Genomic DNA, 19,757 nt, shown 5'->3' on the forward strand with positions numbered 1-19,757 from the left:
TGATAATTATTTTGATTTTATTAAAAGAAGATAAAAAAGTTATTGGAAAAAAAATACCCTTAAGCAATTTTGGAAATTATTAATTTATATAACACAGCCTATTGATAGAGTTAGTAATGATTCTTGCAAATTTCGGATTATCAATGATCCTTGCAACCCAAATGGATCTGATTCAGAAGCACAATTATATAATAAATCAAATATTTTTATTCCTTTTAATTCTAAAACATCCTAAAATTATTAAGATATTCAACATCCAGATGTATATTTTTCATTAATTGAGGACCTCGGCTGGGCCTTTTTCATCCTGAATGGCTTCGCCCGTGAATACTTGTATTCATAATGTAATAATTATTTTTTTGAGAAAAAAAGAGCAAGAATAGAGATGTAACAGACAAAAAAAAAAAAAGGGGAAAAATGAACTTGGTGAGTGACANAAATATATTATATATATATATATATATATATATATATTTATAATGTCTGTCCTATTGATTTTTTTTGTTTTGAAAATGGGTGTGGGGTATGATATTGATGCATAAAATGCCAAAATGATAATCTCGTGATGATCAGATTAATTCCCATTAGTAGAGACAATGAAGCATTCCGCCCTGTGATACAAAGTTGAGATGGCATGGATATTGATATTCAGTTGTCCTTTAAATATATGAAACGCAGAAGAGAAGAGAAGCTCAGCAACTGCTCTTTATATGCATAAACATATAAGCCAACCTTCTGTCCAACCTACCATACTACTCTACTTTTGAGTGGAGAGAGAGAGCCTCCAGTTGAGCAAAGTGCTACCCTATATTCCCATGGATTGCAACAAAACTGCTACTTCATGTTCCAATGCCAATTAAGCTAAGCTGGTAGGGACAAGTTCAAACATGGGATCAATAAGGCTGCAATGTCTAGCAGAAAAGTAAAATGAAAAACTCATGAAATTACAAGGCCGCGAAATCTCAAGACGGCAGGGTCAACACAGCTTACAATGTTGTTCTGTGGCTGCTTCCAATAGAACCCCTGTATAATAATTGGCACGATATTGCAGGCTGCAAGGATGTAAATCATCAATGCATGCTTCCCCATCCACTCCAACACCAATGTCATGCGTCGATATCCACAGATGTCAACCTGTTTAAGAGATTGCTTCATTTTTAGAAGTTGAGGAAATCAGGCAAATAATTGTGTTTTTCCTCTGTACTAGTTAAATGGAAAACCAAAGTTATCGCTATGGAAGACACCACAAGCAAATGAGCAAATTAGATCAAATGTCCAAGATTCATCCTACCAGTAGATAAATTCCTGCAAAGAGAAAGCCAGCAGCACCAGCAGTAACACACATGTAACTGAATGTGTAAAGAGCCTTGTTAACATGCATTCCTATAACAAGAAAGCAGATGGCTCAGATGATGAAAACCATTGCCAGTGTGCTAGTATTGCTGACAGTTTACAAGAATATTAAATAGCAAACTTACCAAAAAAGTCCAAGGCAAGCCCCAAGACTAAAAGACCTGAAGATGATATCAACCAGAGACGAATTCTATCCCTGTGATCCTACATTCAAAACTCTGATTCATTGATAAATTCCAGTGAGAAAAAGAAAAGCAATCAATGAAATAAAAATTTGTCACCTTAAAGTGGACAATGATATGCCCATAGTGCAAACCAACCAAGCAGGTAACCATGGCCATCACTGAACTACAACCAGAAAATACAAGGTCAATCCATAAACATGCAACTAAAGCACAGAGCGAATAAAGAATAGTTCATATCTTGTTGACTTCATGTTTTGTCATTTAGTGTGGCCATACAATAGTGCACATAATTCATTGTTACTCTATCAAAGACTATCTATCTGTATAGAAGGATAACATTTCCTTCTATGTATTCCCAGTACATTGGACATAATTGACAAAAAAGATACACCAGAGGGTGAGGAAGAAACTGCAAACAAACCTCAGGAGTCCTTCAGGATCAAAGGGGGCTTGACACCATGAAGGGGCATCAGAAGGTAATGGGCCATAATCAGGTGAGTTGATGCTGCATTGCTATTGAAAAGGGGAAATAGCACAGAACAATTTTTAAAAATTGGGTAGGATGGTACATGATGCAATAAGCAACTGAAACAAGCTTTTTGAAGAGAGATACCTTTGTTCTTTCAAAGACTGGTTTCCTGTACAAATGTTGAATACCCAGAATTTTACGATCAATCATTCCAACCACATTACAAGCTGGTCCAGTGTCACCTCGTACTCCACATTTCACCTTTGAATGGAAATGGAAAAGACAGTACTGTTCAGTGGCCTGTTTCTTTCCTCAAATTCTACTAAACAATTCTTAACCTTGAAAGAAATTTTCAAAAGGAAAGATGAACTAACTGAAAAAAACTTTGGTGCTGAGGAAGAAGTTGCAACTGGAATCTGATATTCCCAATCAGGAACATATAAACCATATAACAAGGAAATATATATAATAGTAAGTGCCAATGCAGCAACCCTGAGAGACAGAAAAAAGAGAGAGAGAGGGCACACCAATAAATAATTTGAACTAAGCAAGAACTTTCAAGAATGTTGGTACAATAGAAATGAACCTCTGGTGAAAGGAATGAATAAAACATTTTAAACTAATCAAAGACTTAAGGCGTACCTTTCCATATATATATATGACTATGCTATAACAGATAAAAGGGCTAAACTTAATTGCTTATAAAACACATCATAATTAAGCTATGCTCAGATGTCAATAGTATATTAATATCAGAATAAAATATGAGTCACCACATGTTTAAAAAGATCTTACCACTGAAACCGATGCTTCCTCAGCAGATTTAATTCTGATTTTACATGATGATCACCCTTCAGCCAAATCTCACAGATTGCTGCTACTAAGTATGCTATAGCAATTCTCTGGGAAGGAGGGGGGGGGGGGAAGCAAAACGAGAACAATATATCATCTTACTGTTAATAATTGACAATACTTAAAACTCTACAACTAAATCTTAACCAATTGTCTCCCACCAAAGTTCCACCTTATATTAGCCTAAGAAGTTTAAGAAAGAATAGACAAATGCAGGCATAGAGGGCCTGAAAGGCCAACTTAGTAAAAACAGTTCTCTTGTTATTCTACCTGTCATAATAAATAACTGGAGTAAACCAGTGAGAAAGCATACCTGCAGTATACCCATCAATCTCATTTGTTGAATATCCACCCCATAAGTTAAATTGTTGAGCCCATGGAAGAAGCCTCCTGGCAGTGATCAGAAATTATAGGCTAAGTATATGCTATAAGACTAACAGAAATGCATAATCTATCAGAGCCATGATGTGTGGTACAGCGTTAAGGATATACAAAGCCACCTTGTAGAAAAAGGCCTAGGACCAGAAGCTTTAATGCCCGCAATATTGCTTTTCTAGTTGCAGTAACTCTGCATGACAATCTCTGTGCAAAGAATCAATTTGTTAATGTTAAATAATCGCCAGTAGTGATAGCAGTTGAAGTACATTCAGCACACTTAAAACTTGGACACCATTGACATATAATGTGATATACAATTATTCAAAAGCTTTTCTGCTTTCCTGACACAGCATGGAAAATAGCAGATCATTAAACTGATATTACAAGTATTTGAGTGCTTTGAATCAAAAACAATACATTCCAGATGCAAGTGGTACCTTGTATGTCAGTCCTAGTGAAACACCGACAATGAAGAGGAAAAATGGCATGACATAATCTGCAAGGGTTAAACCATTCCATGGCGAATGATTGATTGCAGGTAGAAGTCCACCGACATCATCTACTAGTATCATTAGCTGCATCAAAAATGAAAAAAAAAAAAAAATATTATAAATAAATGAAGCAGTATTCCTACCATAGAAACTACATGGTGCTTAAATGAAACACAGAAATTAAAATGAAAAATTGTGCAAATTTCAAAACTCAAAACTTATATCACTAAGTTTCAAATTTAGTTGAGATAGAATATGCATTGCAATTTTCTTAAATGGTCTTGAGTTTGGTATCAATTTGCTTCTCAGCAGGAAGATGCCATGTATATTAGAATTAGTTCAAAGTTCAAACCTCTACAGCCTCCAGTTAAAATGGACCATCTTATTCAGATATTTTTGTTGCACATTGTTAAAGAGATAATTTAGTGATTAATTATCCAAAATATTTAGCATTAAACTAATAGTAATGACCAAAATTTTATATTTAAGTTCTAATGCACCTAGAAACATGATATATGATCAAAGAATTCTGTACATGAATCCAAGTATAGAAAAAAATTGCAAGCTCAAGAGGGATTAAAGGGCACTGATGCAAGTACCAATGGAAAAGTCCGTGGATGAAAAAGTTTACTAAAAATGGTAGAGGTTTTGAGGATTCAAATATGAAACATCTACTTTGATACTATGTTACAGAGATAGTTAAGTTCAAATCAAAAACTTAAGATTAAGCTGATAGGAAGGTTCAACTTTTATATTCAATTTCTAATTCATATGATTATATACACTCATTGCAATAGGTTTACTCTATAGGTTTGCCCTTGATTGATCTCGATAGTCAAAAGCGTTTGGATACTAAACAGGAGAGAAATCAGAAAATTCCAAGTCAATCTAGCAATGTTATCTGGCATAAATTAACAGACTCAACAAATAGTTTTAATGGACAATTAATTACAGGATACATCTCATCAAAAAAAATTTATATGATGCATAGTTAATTAAGAATGTGGAATTGTACCTTATGATAATATTTCTTACAGTATGATTTTTATGCTTGCTTATTTTATGTTCCTGTTCTAACACATGCTAATAATATATTGGTATTACCCACAAATTCCTAACATATAATTATTTCTACCTTTGGAAATTGAAAAAACTGCAACGAATCAGATTGGATGCTTCATTCAGAAGTGAAAATAAAGAATGCTTTGTTTTTTTGGTTACCCCTTTGATCCCACAGCCACTTTTAACTCTTGACCCTGAAGGTAACTAGGGGACAGGAAGTCAACAGAGCAACCATCCAACTAATATGCAATCATAATAGGGCATGAATGTTTGTGGGCAAGATTTAAATAAGATTTACAAGTTAATTAAATTGGTAAAATCTCTCAATAAAAATGATTAAAATAAAAATTATGATAAAAAATCTGAATTGATGAAGTCATATTACAAAATGTATTTTATATATTGCTAACAAGTTTTAATAGTTTATTGAAATATAAATCTTATTGAAAATTAGGACTTAATATTCATCATTCATCAAATAGTATAAATCAAAATTTGCGCATAGATGTTGTTCTTACTTATTGTAATCAGCTTGCATATTTGATTTTAATTTTCAATTAATTTTTTTAATAAGAAACAATTAGAACTTGAGTCAATACACAAGTAAACATTTTATCTAAGCTAAGGCAGAATGTGAAAACAAACTATCCATTAAAGTGCAACGAACAAAGCCTAAAACGGCAGGGAATCCCAGCCTTATAGAAAGAATGGAGGTGTGACTTTCTTTCTTTCTTTCTTTCTTTCTTTTAAATGAAGCATTTTAGACTTGGAGGGACACATGTTAAAAATTTCAGCCTAAATAGTGTTTAAGGGTAGCCGCTTCAAATTAAAGCATCTATCAATGTCGGGGCTCACAAAGCAAATATCCATTTACGAGTTCTACTTGGATTCTAATTTTTCTTTATCTGGGCCAATAAATTATTTTACAAGGAAATCTGTTAAGATTTCCATCCATTTGCGGGGTTTGTTGGAGTATTGCACAACGGAAACGTTTGAAAGGAAGTAAATGCATATCTGGTTGAAATGTTCAGAGATCATCATGTTGAGTGAACGAAAAGTAATCTCAGGATGCAACCGGCAGCAAGGAATCATTGAAGGATATCTAACGGATGAACGTTTTAATGACAACAATAACGACGGTGTAAAAAAGTGAAAAAAAGAAGAAGCAAAAATGGAGAATATTTTGAGATGGTTAAAGAAAAAAGAGATTTTACCACAATGGTGAGCCCCCGGAAAACGTCCAAGGAAACAAGACGCTGCTGCGCATGTTGTGGCTGTTGCTGGCGGCGGCCAAGGTGGGTTGAGTTGGAAATGGGTGTTAAGGGGCCTTCTTCACCTTTGTTGGAAATGGTTGTTTCAGAGATCTGAAGGGCCAATTGTCCCATTTCCTTATCATCATCATCATCATCATCTTCGATTTTGTCTGCATTGCCATTCATCTTCAAATGCTTGTCCTGCGTACAATCCTGCATTTCATCGGCATTACATGCCTTGATGGGCTCGTATTCAATCGCCATTTGCCTACTCTCTGTCTATGCAAACAATCTTACTTCCCTTGCTCTTTCTCCTCCTCAATCAAACATCGGTGAGAGTGGGGAAAGAAGGAAAAACCAAGTAAGGTTGCAGAACCTGACAGATATGGGATCAGGGTTTAGGATTCTGTTGCGGAACCTGATAATGCTTGTTAAATATGATAAGGCTGAGAACAGAAACAAGGAAGAAGAAGCGTTGTGCCTGAAAATCAAGTTTGTTTCTCTGTAATCTTTTCTTTTGCATATTTATAGGAGCGAAGATGAAGGGAGCATTGATTCGCATGATCACAAGGATTTAGGGAAGAGTTGGGATATTTTTTTGTTCTTTTTGGAAACATTACTCCTATATTATTTCATATGAATACAAAATGGAATCATCCAATTAAAAGAATGGCAATGCCAGCCTTTGCTTTTCTTATTTCCTTTGGCAAATATCTTCCCAAATTTGTACCTCACAGCTTTCGCTCTTTCCACATACTTCCACTCTCTCTTTCCTCCTAACAAACCATCAAAGCTACATGGACATCTAAAATCCTTTTCCTTTGACCTCGAATTAAAACTGTACACCTATAAATATTTAATTCTGGATCCGTAATAAAAAATTTAGAGGTAAATAAGTACAATTAATTTATACTTAATTCAAGATCACGATAGAAACAGTACTAACCACTAGGATCTTCCTCTTCCTTGATTTACAACATTTTGGATCTAAAAAATTCGGAGACAAACAAGCATAATCAACTTATACCTAATTCAAGATTCATCGTATTAAAAATTTAAAATAAAAATACATTCTTAATTTTTGACACATTATAAAACATTTGGATGCAAATAAATATAATCAATTTATACTTAAATCAAGATTCATCACAGTAGAGATTTAGAATATAAAAACATATCTAATTCTTCATACATGATTTCATGAACTAACCAAGTTACTTGCCCAGATTAGGATCTTCTTCTTCCTTGATGTATGCTTCTTTAATGGATGAGATTCTCTTTGGTGATTATATAATGATTCCCTAATTCTAATCATTGTAGGATTTAGAGTTTTTAACACAAGCCAACACTAATGAGCCCATATATAATATTAGAGTTTAACTTACTCTATTATATCATATTATGGATTATAATATCATCTCTCAATCAAAACCAACTAACTCAACTAATTTTTAATATAATATAAAGATAAATTAAATAATATAAATCTACAACTTAATTATTTCAAAAAAAGAAAGTCTAACAAAAAGGACAATTCCATAGTATCACTTAATAAAATTGAAGCACTTCTCAGCGAGGATTTCTACGAATGCTAATAAGATATTGACAGATTATATTCGTAAAAAAATTTATCACATAATTGGAGGATGCTTAAATTCAAAACCTCCTGTACTTTTTGGGTCCAATACACAAAGTCTGAAAAAGAAGAGAATATTTTAGAAAAATCCTTGAAATTTGATCTGCTCTGTTGCGATGGGATTGTTGACTTCATTTAGAATATTGACTTTGAAATCAGTTAGTATATATTCTATACATAAACACAATTGGCAAGTATAAAAACGATAATACAAGACAATATTTGATAAAGATATTCACCTAATAAACAAAAGGAAAATGTAATGGCCAAAATTTAATTCGTTTTGTAATTTTGTTCATTAAAGAAAGAAAAAGAAAAAAAGTAAAAGGAGGGAGGCGTTTGTACTGCAAGCAGTCCCCAATCAACGGAATAACTACGTAAACAATGTGGAAAGCTTAAAAAGATAGTAACTGATATTAGCCGGTGACTCCTGATGTGTACATAAGTGCAACGCATTTCGTGTGAAAAGAAAAAAAAAAAAGAAAAAGTAAAATTCAGAGATCACATCCCTTTCATTTCATGCAACAACAAGGCATGAATCATGCGCTGCCTATTCCCAAGCGCTTACATGTGTACTCAATGCACAAATTCCTTAGACTTTACCTTGCTTTTGGTTATCGCCTTGATAAAGTTGATTCGGACCCACATGATTGAGATAACGGCGGTGAGAAGTTTTAATGTAGGGGTGGCTACGTGCTGTTAGTTGATGGAAAGAGATGTCTCATCTACAAAATGAGCTCAGATTTGGAGAATAGATCCGATGCTTATAGTCGTGCTCTACTGGAAGAGGAATGCGAGATACATATCTATTCAAGCCTGCGCTCTCATTGATCAGGAAAAAGTAAAGAGATGCTACGGTGTGGCACTTTTTGGAGATTGTGAGGTGAAAAAGGGAAAAAGTTTCTTAGGGAAATCAGAATAGTGCAAGTGTTGTCTCAGTGCGGGTTATGATAAAGATGCCTTATCCTGTCAAAAGGGTTCCTTCCTTCCACTTCATGGTGGCACATCCCCAATCCAAATACCAAGGGGCAAAAGATTATGGACAATTGGGCACTCTCATTTGGCACTCATGCGAGGTGGTGCTACTAGCCCCAGCCACTGTGCGTGGCCTTTTCTCCTGTCCTTACAAATTAAATCTACAAAATAATCTCTTTAACCTTATCCTAATCATGATTAACTATTGTACCAATAATCTCTTTAATGTTTTAAGAATCGTATGGAAACTTGAATTTGACACAGAGATTTAATGATTTCATTGGTTTAATCCATTGGTTCAATGTCTTGATTTTTGTTTTGAATAAAAATTTACTATTGTATGGATCATTTAATAATGCAATGATGGTCCAATGCATGTCAATGTTTTAATAATCGGATCAAGTTTAATTTGATTAAGAGGTTTAATGATATTACAGGTTCAATCTATTGATTTAATATTAAGTTTTTTTTATAAAAAATTTATTATTGTATTCGATCATTTAGTGGGTGTCAATATTTTAATAAACGGATTGAAACTTAAATAATAATATAAAGAGGTTTAATGATTTGATTTTTTGGAATAAAAATTTACTATGGCATCTGATCATTTAATAGTACAATTGAATCCAATGGGTGCCAATGTTTTAATAATTAGATTCGAAACTTAAATTCAATCAAAAGATTTAATGATCCGATACGTTGAATCCATTGATTTTATGTCAAGATTTTAAAAATAAAGCTTTACTATTAAATAATTATTAAATGTGATAAAATGTTTAAAAAATAAATATTTGATTAAACAGTTAACATTTTAATTGAAAGTCAAGAAATAAGGTTTCTTATCAAATTATTTTTTTTGAAAAACTAAAAATTTAAAATAAATCATTACAAAAAATTAATTCAAAATTCCCTCCGGTGGGTTTATTTTGAGAATTGATCAGTTCTTAATTAGCTTCATCACTCGAAGGATTAATCGTTCTATCCAGACGGTTTTAGACAATCGATTCAAACGATCCGATCCTATTTTTTAAATTTTGGTGGATACAATTTATCAAATGCTACACAAGAGTCAATAATCAAGATCTACTAAAGACCACCGAACCAATACTCATGGGGGTAAACTTTGAGTTTTGACTAAATATTTATACCTTAGGTCAAAGATACAAATGAAGCAAAAAGGTCATTGCAGCTGACATAGTACATGAGTGACATCCAAGGGAAGTCCAATGGCGACTTCCAAACATTTAATTATCCATCAACGAACTGCTTGAGACTAAGTTCTTCAAATTAATAAGTAACAACAGTTTAGTGAATAATGTTCAACCACGCCGGAATTTGGGTCTAACAGTAATTAGCCCTGGCCTTGCCTCATCAAAGCGATATCTGCAAACAATGTTATTCATCATCATCAACATTACTTGTCATCATTAGATAAAGAAAAACATATATATTTTAGCCCCCACTATTAGATAAACGAGACAATAAATGTACATAACTATTACAATATATGCTTGAAAAAGTGGGGGAGAAATAAAAAAAGGAACAGGTTATTAAATATTTCACCCATTTTCTATGAGGAAGCTTCTCACGGCTGCAGGGAGCGCAGCTTGTCCACGACTATGATTGCCTACACCTGTTGGAGTAAAATAAAGCATCAGTGCAGCTGCCACTATATTTTATGCACAAAACACCTACGGTAAGGTGTTCACTTCACCAATTTTAGTGAAAAATATAAAGTACCCTGCATTGACAACTCAAACTAATTATCTTTTTAAAGCCTAAATTGATTATCCGAGTTTCTGGTCTAGATGTACAAGTTTTCAGAAACAACCTGGCAAGTATTTATTGAATAAAGCAAAGTACCTGTTATGACTTGTAACGATGTAGGCCTCTGCCTAGATGATGTCTGTTGCTTATCCAATTTATCCATAGAACTAAATGTCTCAACAGATGAAGAATGTACTATCCTGTTATTAGCCTTAAATCTGTTAGGAGAAACTGAACGGCCTGCTGGTACCTGGGTCTCAAGCCGTCTCAAATGTTCATGCAAGGCTTGGACAGCTTCTGCTGCATGAAGACCATGCAAGTCCAACTTCCACAAGTCATTGTCACTATTTCGGATTCTTAAAATTTCACTAGCTGCCTTAGCATTAAGTCTCTGAGCAGCTAACCATTCTTCTCGAGCATTTTGAGAGTGCTGCTGCGCAGCAACATGATCACCCCTCAAAAATGCATTACTGGCTGCCCTAGAGTGTTGAGATGCTGACCTGTCCAGTGGAGAGAATATGTGAACACGTGAATCCCCAGCATCTATCAATACTAAGTGGAAAGTATAAAATTTAACTTTTAAATTTCCATCTCAACAAGAACATACAGATCAGTACAGTACTTGGGGCTCAAGAAAATATCCATCAGATACAGATATAAGAACATCCTCCAAACCTTACAACATCAGGGGCAGAGCTACCTTTTGGGGAGGGGGTATTGCTTATGGAAATAAAAAAATTTGAAATTCCAACTTATTTATATAAGTAAACAGATAAAAATTCATAGATGCACTTTTATGTGATTATATGGGTAAGTTCATAAATTTATCTATAGGGGTAAATTAGACCTCTGGTCCAAAACCTTTCTACAAAGTTTCACCTCAAACATTAACCCTTAAATTGCAGCATTGTGCGTCATGAACTTCTCAAAATGTGTCAATGTCATCTATCCATCAACTTTATGATAAAAACTTGACAAAAATAGCCATGTCACAAGTGTATCGAGTTTTTCCACCAAGCCTACCATACTGTTTCCATATGGTGCTAAGAGCAAAAGGGGTTCAAGCAGCTTATAAGCAACCCTTGTCCTTAGAGCCCAACTAACTTAATGTAATTGCAACAAAATAATTTAATGGAGGTATTGATAATTAAACAGGCCAAAAAAGATTAACTGGTATAAATGGAAAGATTAGAACTGGTACTCCTTCAAGTTCGAGAACAAAAAAAGATATTCAAGTAAAACTTTAGTTGTGATAAGTGCAAATTTATCCCAAACTTTTAATGCATGTCAACCGACACATGGTGCGGATACCATGTGGCACTTTAATGAAAGATTGGCCATTTGTCAGACAAGGTTTTAATTGATATAAATTAAAACCTAAAGGGAGCAACTCGATATTTTCAAAGTTCATGAGCAAAAGCCATATCCAGATTAAACTTGAAACATGAGATGTCATTTTATCACAAGGTTCTATTAGTAAAACTATTTTAGAATTTCATGCAAGATCCTAAACAGCCCAACAATGGCGTTGAATGAACATGCATGTACTTGTGGCAAGTCATCTTACTTATGCAAATTCAAGCCTTACATGTGTGCGTGCGTGCGTGTGTGTGTGTGTGCGTGTGCGCGCACATATATGCGCCCAGGCAGCCATACCTCATCATCCTTATAGCATCCTTTCGATGGCTCAAGTATACATCATCTTCTTCCCACTCAGGCTCAAAAGGTATAGACGTCAATTGCCCCAGAATCAGCTTCATATTAGAAGCATCATCAAAGAGTTTATTCTCATGCATATCTGTCAACTTGTCAAGATTGTCTTCCCTTTCATCAGCTTTAGAGCTCTGGCAAACAAGCTTTGCAGTCTTTCCTGTTGAAATTTCTCTGTCACAGTAGGCATTGCCTGGAAAATCAGAAATGGCGGAGCTCATTTCATTATTTTTTGTTTCCTTGATATCCTCAGTGCCACTAATGGACATCATTCCTTTCAACAAAGCTGAGGCCTCATGAATATCACCATCGGCAGCCAACAAGACATCCTCAATTAAACTATTCTCAGCCCAGCAATGCAGCTCTTTAAGCTTTTTAAGAGCTAAATTATTATTGTTTTGCTCAACTACCTTATCTCCATCATTTTCAATAGGCTTGCCCATGTTTATTGGTTTTGTATAATCCTTATTCTGTTTTGAAGTAGGAAAGTTGTCAGAGGGCTTAAGCACAGATGAGAAAGACCTTGCTGAAAGATCATTACTTTTTGCCAGGTTTATGCAGGGACAGATGGCCGGCAGACTATTTGGCATAGGAGGGAAAGGGTCATCTTCAGTTTCAGGTACCAGACCTTGTTTCTGCCGCTGCTTGAGATCAAAGGCACTCCAGCCTGATGATTCGCCTTTACCTCTTGTTGAGGACATCTTTTTAAAGGGGGAGCCAGCAGTAACATTCATTTTTGGTCAAGTAAAATTTGTAGAAGACAAGTTCCTTTCGTCCTCTTCCTCTTCTGTTTGAAACACTAGACACAACTGAGGGAAACAGTTCTTGGAGGGACCTGAACAAAGTTGCATTTTTTCTTTTCACGCCAGCTCAAAAACAACAGATAGCCCATGCCTGGGTTTGATTGATAGTTTTGTTTGTTACATTTTAGCTTTTTATTTGGGTAAAAAATAATAGAAAATAAAAAGCAAAGATTATAAACTAATGGCCAACAAAGGAAAAAAAAAATACAAAAAGAAAATAACAAAACTTTCAACCCAAGGGAGCCTAAGCAACCTCACTAAAGACGACGGAAATAGAAACCATCTAGCAATTTTCCCATTCAGTAATTATTTTGATAGGCGATACCAACCCATTCAGTAACAGAATCAGTGGCTTGAGGAGTCCAACATAGTCTAAATTTTTGTTTATACAAATAGAACCATCCTGTTGTAAAGTATAAACTTTCTCTGACAAATTTGTTTTGTTTTGTTTCTTCAACTTAAGCCTTAATTTGAGCAAAAATTCTAAATTCCAAACCACAGGATGCCGAACTAAACCGTAATCATCAATTACGATAAATCAAAAGACGCAAATGCCACACAAAAAAAGCAACAATTATACAAAGCTTAACGGATAGGTGTTGTAGGGTTGTTTCTACATTAATTGAAGAATAAACTATATGGTAGCTAAAACTAAAATAATTGAAATTAATAATAATAAGAAAGGAAATCAGGAAGAGATAATAAATACCTAAATTTAACGGGGATTGGTTGGCTTGGAAATCTTATCAATACGAAAGAAGAACTATTTGGGGAGATGAAAAAAGCGGAACCAAGGCGTGAATCGGTCGAAATTAGAGTCAGAAGGCTGCTGATGATTGTGTTTCTCTACCATCACCAATCCAATAACACAGCTTCTGCATCTCTTATCCATAAAGAAATTCTCTTTCCCTTAGAGACAAAAATCCGGAATTCGTCTCCCAAAAGGCTGACGAGAGAAAAAGAGAGAGGAAGTTGAGAGGAAACAGTGGGAAAATTTCAACGACTACACACAGCGTCAAAATATAAATAAATAAAATAATAATCAGCCCTTTCTGTAATTACCACTTTACCCATCGCTCCCCCTTTTTTATTGCCTACAGTAGTACAAATTATAGAAAATGGGTCCCAGGCCCAATTTCAAGTTGAGTTTGGGGCCCAGTATGAAGATGAGCACGAATCCCGAACAGAGAACTTGAACTAGTCAGTGATCGGTTTGGCATTCGGAAGCAGCAGTTATCTTCTTCTTCTCTTCTGAAAATCACGAGGTAAAAATTTCAGCAGAAATTGTTTTTCAATCTTATTTTTCTATAATCAAGTATTTCGAATTAGTTCGTATTCATCTAAGTTAAAAAAAGAAAAGAATAAGACTTACTATATATTTTGTCTTCACATGTAGTAATTTGTGTGCGAAGGAGAAGATGCAGATATTTGTCAAAACCCTAACAGGGAAGACTATCACCCTAGAGGTCGAGAGCAGTGACACCATCGACAATGTCAAAACCAAGATTCAGGTTTTGCTTTGTTTTATTCTCTTTCTGTTCTTTATTTCCCCTCCTAATATCGCCTAATTTCCTTAATGGATGATTGTTTCTTTATGATTTGTTTTTAATTTTTTTTGGGGTAATGTTTTCCTCTTACGGAACTGCAAACTTAGTCTTAGAGAGGAGTGAGGAATCCTGCTGTTTTTATGTGGACTTAGCCATTCTCTGGGGATTGCATCGAAATTATAATTTTGTTAAATTATTTGTTTTAATTGTTACAATTCAACTGCTAAAGTCTCGGATTACATGCAATCTTGCAATTCCGTTCAAATCTGTGAGTGAGCGCTCTGTTCAACCTTTAAGGCATACTTGGCTCTTGTCTTGTGTACCCCCATTCCCATTGCTGATAAAGAGACTGCAGTGCATACCTATAAAGCATCCTTGTACCAAACTCCCATTGCATTGATTAAGAAAAACCTTATCCCTACTTTTTTCAGTTGTTTTGCTTTGCTTGGATTTGTGATTTGTTTTAATTTCACTCTTTCGGTACACTCCCTATTTTAGGGCTGCAATATTAAGAGAACATTGTTTGAACAGATTGCTCTCTTCATGATTACTGACCATGGATCATGTTATCCAGGATAAAGAAGGCATCCCTCCTGATCAGCAGAGGTTGATTTTTGCTGGTAAGCAACTGGAAGATGGCCGAACGCTTGCTGATTATAACATCCAAAAGGAGTCCACACTTCACCTTGTTTTGAGGCTTAGGGGAGGAACTATGATCAAGGTGAAGACTCTCACTGGGAAAGAAATTGAAATTGATATTGAACCAACTGATACCATTGATCGCATTAAGGAACGGGTTGAAGAGAAAGAAGGAATTCCTCCAGTTCAGCAAAGGTATTTTTGGTCTTTCCTGTTATTTTATTGAGCTTCACTGTAGGATTTACTTGATTAATGAAATACTTCTGCATTGTGATTTTGATTGGAAATCCTGAATGTATTATTTTCCACTTGCTAATATAATTTTGTGGGGAGAACTAGTTGATTATATTTCAATGCCGGTGTTCTTGGTCCTCTTCATTTCACAACTTTTTCGTATATGGGATGTAAAGTTCGTTGATTTTACAAGCTTCAATATAAGTCTGTTTTTAATAATATTTTGTTTCTGATGCAATTAGGTATATTTTCATTTAGTAGATGTTTTGCACAAAATGTATCAGGAACATATTTGTTCGATTCCATATTTCTTAAGAGGTAAGACATGGTTGGGTTGTGGGTCTTACATATGTATCAAGGCGGACTTGTTTGTTGACTGTCCCCGTGTAGGATTAAGTTCATAACCTTAGTGCTTTGGCTGTTGACTTGTTAATATAATGCTTATTTCTTGGCCAACTTGTCATTATAATGTTGATCCGGGTGTTTTGACAACTTGTTGCAGGCTTATATATGCCGGAAAGCAACTTGCAGATGACAAGACGGCACGTGACTACAATATCGAGGGTGGCTCTGTGCTGCATCTTGTGCTTGCACTGAGGGGTGGCCATCTTTAGATGGTGCTTCTAATATTAGAAACAAAACTGCTCCTTTATACTTTTCTTTGCATAAATCAAATGGATTTGCATTTGATTTGTTGATGAATGCATGGACATACATGACTTGGTTTCCTCCAACAGAGATGTTTGAATACTTGTCTATATTATCTACCTTCTTCGGGTTTATGTGTGGCCTCAGTTTACTTTCATTTTTTTTGGACTTTGAGCTGTTGGGACTCATCTAGCTGAGCTGTTTATCTGGAACTGTATGAAATATAGATAAGAGTAGGAAAAGTGGTTATAAGGATGTCATATAAGAGAAATTCTATTTCCTGATTGTCAAGATGGAACTTGAGGCCGTCACTTGTGCTCACGCAAGAGGTTCACTTACTGAATGATTTGCATGGGATGGTTTATGGAGGCAATAAACAAATGAAGGGAAAGACGATTGTTAGGAACATCTTGGGTGAAATACATATATCTCCCATTAATTTGAGTAATGCCCGTTTGTCCTTGCTGAAAACCGTAACGAGGTGATGGAGTCGCTTAAAAAGGTCGAGTTTATATGCTGAATTTCAGTGATGTTGCATCAAGGGGAATGTTAAATCTGTTATTGTTGTCTGGGGACAAAACCAGTGTTCCTCTTCTTCATTGTGTCCGCCACTAACCAAAAAATTGGTCAAATGTTCATGGGGAAGCCTACAAGTGTGCAGATTATGTTGCTAATCCGAGTGCAATTTTGGATGTTGATTTTGATGTTTTGCAAAAGCCTGTAAGGGCGATGCTTGGGCTTGGGCTTTTCCCTACGGCATGAATATGTCTTGAGTTGTGTTTGGTTCCTTTGTATAATTTTGGGAACTTTGTATGAAAGACTTCATTTGTTTTATCTATTAAAAATGGACAAGAGCCTTCGCAGTCCGTTAGCTGTAGAAGCGTTGATGAGTCCCAGCTATTCTCTCAAGTTTGTGGGTCCAGTTTAGTACTGAGCGGGTTTAAGCATAACTTTAAGGGTGGAGTTACTCCAACTCGATCAACTAATTTTATTAATAAATATCATACCTTTATTAAATTTTAATTTTAAAATATATTTAAAAGTTAATAAATTTATAAAAATAAATATTATAGTATTTTAATAATTAAATTAGAGTTGAATAGATGATTGAACTGGACTCAATATGGTTTTAATTAAAGCAGCTCAATAAATTTAACCCAACTCATGATCACCTCTAATTAATTGCCACGTGTTTCCAATTGATATTTAATAGTTAAGTTAACATCTAAACAAATACAGTAAACGAAAATTTTAGTTATAAGTTAAAAGTTTAAGACAAATACGTAACATTGGACGAATTCGATCTGCAATCTAAATTTCAGGGGTCTAAATATGTTTGTATTGCACTTTTAGTGAAGAGAGGTTGATTGAATTGTTTACTTTAAGATCATGGAAGTTTATTTGAAACCGTGATTAACAATTTTTCATAAAATAATTGTGTTCCAGATATTAAAAAATTGTATATATTTACGAAATGAGGTGTATATATATATATATATATATAACTAATCCTATTTATAATCTAACTCTATCTAAATCACAATATTGTAGCATCAATCTAACTAGATATTGTAATCTAACTAAGTAATAATAGTGCATTATAACTCTAATTAACTATATAATTTATGTAATTATCTTAATATTTTACGACATCAAAATTTATGAACAGAAAAAATAAAAAACCATCAGCATTTCATATAAATTTCAAAAGTTGATGTGCATAAATTGTTATCTTCAATCAAAATAAAAATGTTTGATCAATTAATAAATTAATATATAGCACCCGATCATTTAATTTATGCGTTGATGTATGTTCGAATCCCCTTTCTTTTTATTAAAAAAAAAACTCTATATATAATATATAGGACGCTATAATTTATTATCATAGCCAACATATAATAGTCGGTTATTAGAAACTTACATTATGTTTAATAAGAGAAAAACGCAAATTAACAAACTAACATATAACTTAAAAAATCCAACACATTCAATTAAATCCAGTTAAGGTGAGACTTGAATCGGAGCTGCAAAGGTTCCAGGTTTGGAGTTTGGAACTTTGGATGTGCACTTGGCAATAAAATCCTTGATTTGCAGAACTAGCAGGGAAGCCTCCGCCAAATGTGGGAAAACATAAAAACCATGGATCATGTTAGGGTGCTCCACCAAGCTCGCCTCTATTCCGGATTTCCTTAACCACGTGTAGTACCTCCTCTGCCAATCCTTCAAGGGGTCAAACCCACCCACCACCACCATCGTCTTTGGAAAATCCAAGCCCGATATGTCCTCTGCGTTGGGACCGCTCACATTCGCCGCACCATGATCTCGGTTCGATCCCTCGGGCAAAAATGCCTTCCAACACCAATCTGTTCTCGGCACAGACACCAGCAACGACGGCCCCCCCAGCTGGAACTCCGCTTCCGTTCTCTCCTCTCCTCCGAAAAACGGTTGTATGGAGATCAGTCCGATTACCTTCATTGTGCGAAGCTCAGTCCGGCAAGCCCCGACAGCTACGTGGTGAGCCAGGTTGGCTCCTGCGCTGTCTCCAGCGAAGAAGCAGCGTGATAGGTCGGCGTTTTTGGGTAAGACTGTGGCGCTGTTTTCGTCAAGGAACTTAAGAACGTCGAATCCGTCTTGGTATTGCGAAGGGTAGCGGTGTTCAGGAGCAAGACGGTAGTTGACGGAGATGACGATAGCGGGGAGGTTGAAGGCGAACTTACGACAAAGCATGGCGTAGGGAAGCGACGCGGGACTCAGAAAGCTGAAGCCGCCTCCATGGAAGAAAATGAGAACAGGAAGGAGTTGATTGATGGAGGGAGAGTAGAGACGGAACCAGAGGTCGCGGGTAGCATCAAGGGAGATGTCAGTGGAGGAGACAGAATTGGCGGGCTTGGGAGGGGTCTGGTAGTCCAGGAAGTTGATAAGACGGCGGTTGCTAGTGCCGTTAGGACGACAGACATTGTCGATGAGGGTGGAGACGATTGAGACGGGGAGCCTGACTGTCCATGGGAGTGATGGCCTTGCAATTTTATGTTGCTGGGAATCAGATTGAGAAAGGCTAATGCTTTCTTTCATTCTTTTGGTTAGGACTAGAAATAAGAATATATAGTTTTAGATTGTAAATGATGGAATACCAATGGGCAACATTTACGAAGCAACCAAACACACATGCATATATTGAAGCTGCTAAGTTTGAAAATAGTTCTTTTTATAATTTTAATTATTTTTAATAAAAAAATTAATTTTTATAAAATTATTTTTAATAAAATTGACTCATATGTTTAGGTTCACGTCTCAAAATGACTAATTTCTTTTGAGTTTTTCTCGTCAGATCATTTATTTTTAGAGTATTTCTTATTAAAAAGAAAAACGTTTAAGCATTTTGAACATTTTGAAGTAATTTTTGATACACGAAGAAAAATTTTTGAGCGTTTTGAACATTTTTAAGTATTTTGGAATATTTTTGATACACGAAGAAAAACCTTTAAGCATTTTGAACATTCTTCGTCAAGTAGACATATTTGTTAATTATATTGTTAAATGGAATATAGTGTATCGTTTGAAGTTGTTGTTTTTGTTAAATAAAATTCAATAGTTTTGGTGGTTTTTAGGTATTTCGTAATTGATTTTTGGATATTATGTGACTAGTTTTTAGGTATTACGTTATTAATTTTTAGACATTACATGATTAATTTTTAAGTATTACGTAATTAATTTTTAAACATTATGTGACTAGTTTTTAGGCATTGCGTGACTAG

At 35.0% G+C, this 19,757-nt stretch overlaps 4 protein-coding genes across 6 annotated transcripts; 1 reads left to right on the top strand and 3 right to left on the bottom strand.

Moving 5' to 3' along the window:
* LOC18611995 (heparan-alpha-glucosaminide N-acetyltransferase) lies at positions 543 to 8,641 on the bottom strand. 2 transcript variants are annotated; one of them, XM_018114449.1, is made up of 14 exons: positions 8,283 to 8,641; positions 6,005 to 6,419; positions 3,675 to 3,812; positions 3,360 to 3,441; positions 3,173 to 3,249; positions 2,803 to 2,909; positions 2,382 to 2,499; positions 2,152 to 2,268; positions 1,960 to 2,051; positions 1,635 to 1,701; positions 1,479 to 1,557; positions 1,292 to 1,383; positions 991 to 1,134; positions 543 to 866 (listed from the first exon to the last, which is right to left on the bottom strand). In XM_018114449.1, the coding sequence occupies exons 2-14, from the start codon at positions 6,305 to 6,307 to the stop codon at positions 840 to 842; spliced, it is 1,443 nt and encodes a 480-aa protein (XP_017969938.1). In that variant the 5' UTR covers positions 6,308 to 6,419; positions 8,283 to 8,641; the 3' UTR covers positions 543 to 839. The 2 variants fall into 2 exon arrangements, with proteins under 2 accessions (XP_017969938.1, XP_007048603.2); XM_007048541.2 differs by lacking the exon at positions 8,283 to 8,641 and adding an exon at positions 7,254 to 7,373.
* On the bottom strand, positions 9,724 to 14,013 carry LOC18611996. 2 transcript variants are annotated; one of them, XM_007048543.2, is made up of 6 exons: positions 13,997 to 14,013; positions 13,644 to 13,880; positions 12,078 to 12,966; positions 10,518 to 10,921; positions 10,218 to 10,287; positions 9,724 to 10,037 (listed from the first exon to the last, which is right to left on the bottom strand). In XM_007048543.2, the coding sequence occupies exons 3-6, from the start codon at positions 12,863 to 12,865 to the stop codon at positions 9,974 to 9,976; spliced, it is 1,326 nt and encodes a 441-aa protein (XP_007048605.2). In that variant the 5' UTR covers positions 12,866 to 12,966; positions 13,644 to 13,880; positions 13,997 to 14,013; the 3' UTR covers positions 9,724 to 9,973. The 2 variants fall into 2 exon arrangements, with proteins under 2 accessions (XP_007048605.2, XP_017984111.1); XM_018128622.1 differs by lacking the exon at positions 13,997 to 14,013 and having other exon boundaries at positions 12,078 to 13,025; positions 13,644 to 13,932.
* LOC18611997 (ubiquitin-NEDD8-like protein RUB1) lies at positions 14,080 to 16,148 on the top strand. The gene is made up of 4 exons (XM_007048546.2): positions 14,080 to 14,199; positions 14,331 to 14,445; positions 15,056 to 15,315; positions 15,857 to 16,148. The coding sequence occupies exons 2-4, from the start codon at positions 14,353 to 14,355 to the stop codon at positions 15,966 to 15,968; spliced, it is 465 nt and encodes a 154-aa protein (XP_007048608.1). The 5' UTR covers positions 14,080 to 14,199; positions 14,331 to 14,352; the 3' UTR covers positions 15,969 to 16,148.
* LOC18611998 (probable carboxylesterase 18) lies at positions 17,850 to 19,150 on the bottom strand. Its single transcript, XM_007048547.2, has one exon. The coding sequence runs from the start codon at positions 19,072 to 19,074 to the stop codon at positions 18,004 to 18,006; it is 1,071 nt and encodes a 356-aa protein (XP_007048609.1). The 5' UTR covers positions 19,075 to 19,150; the 3' UTR covers positions 17,850 to 18,003.

Source organism: Theobroma cacao, chromosome 1, assembly GCF_000208745.1.
Source record: "Theobroma cacao cultivar B97-61/B2 chromosome 1, Criollo_cocoa_genome_V2, whole genome shotgun sequence".
In the NCBI taxonomy this organism is placed as follows: Eukaryota; Viridiplantae; Streptophyta; class Magnoliopsida; order Malvales; family Malvaceae; genus Theobroma; species Theobroma cacao.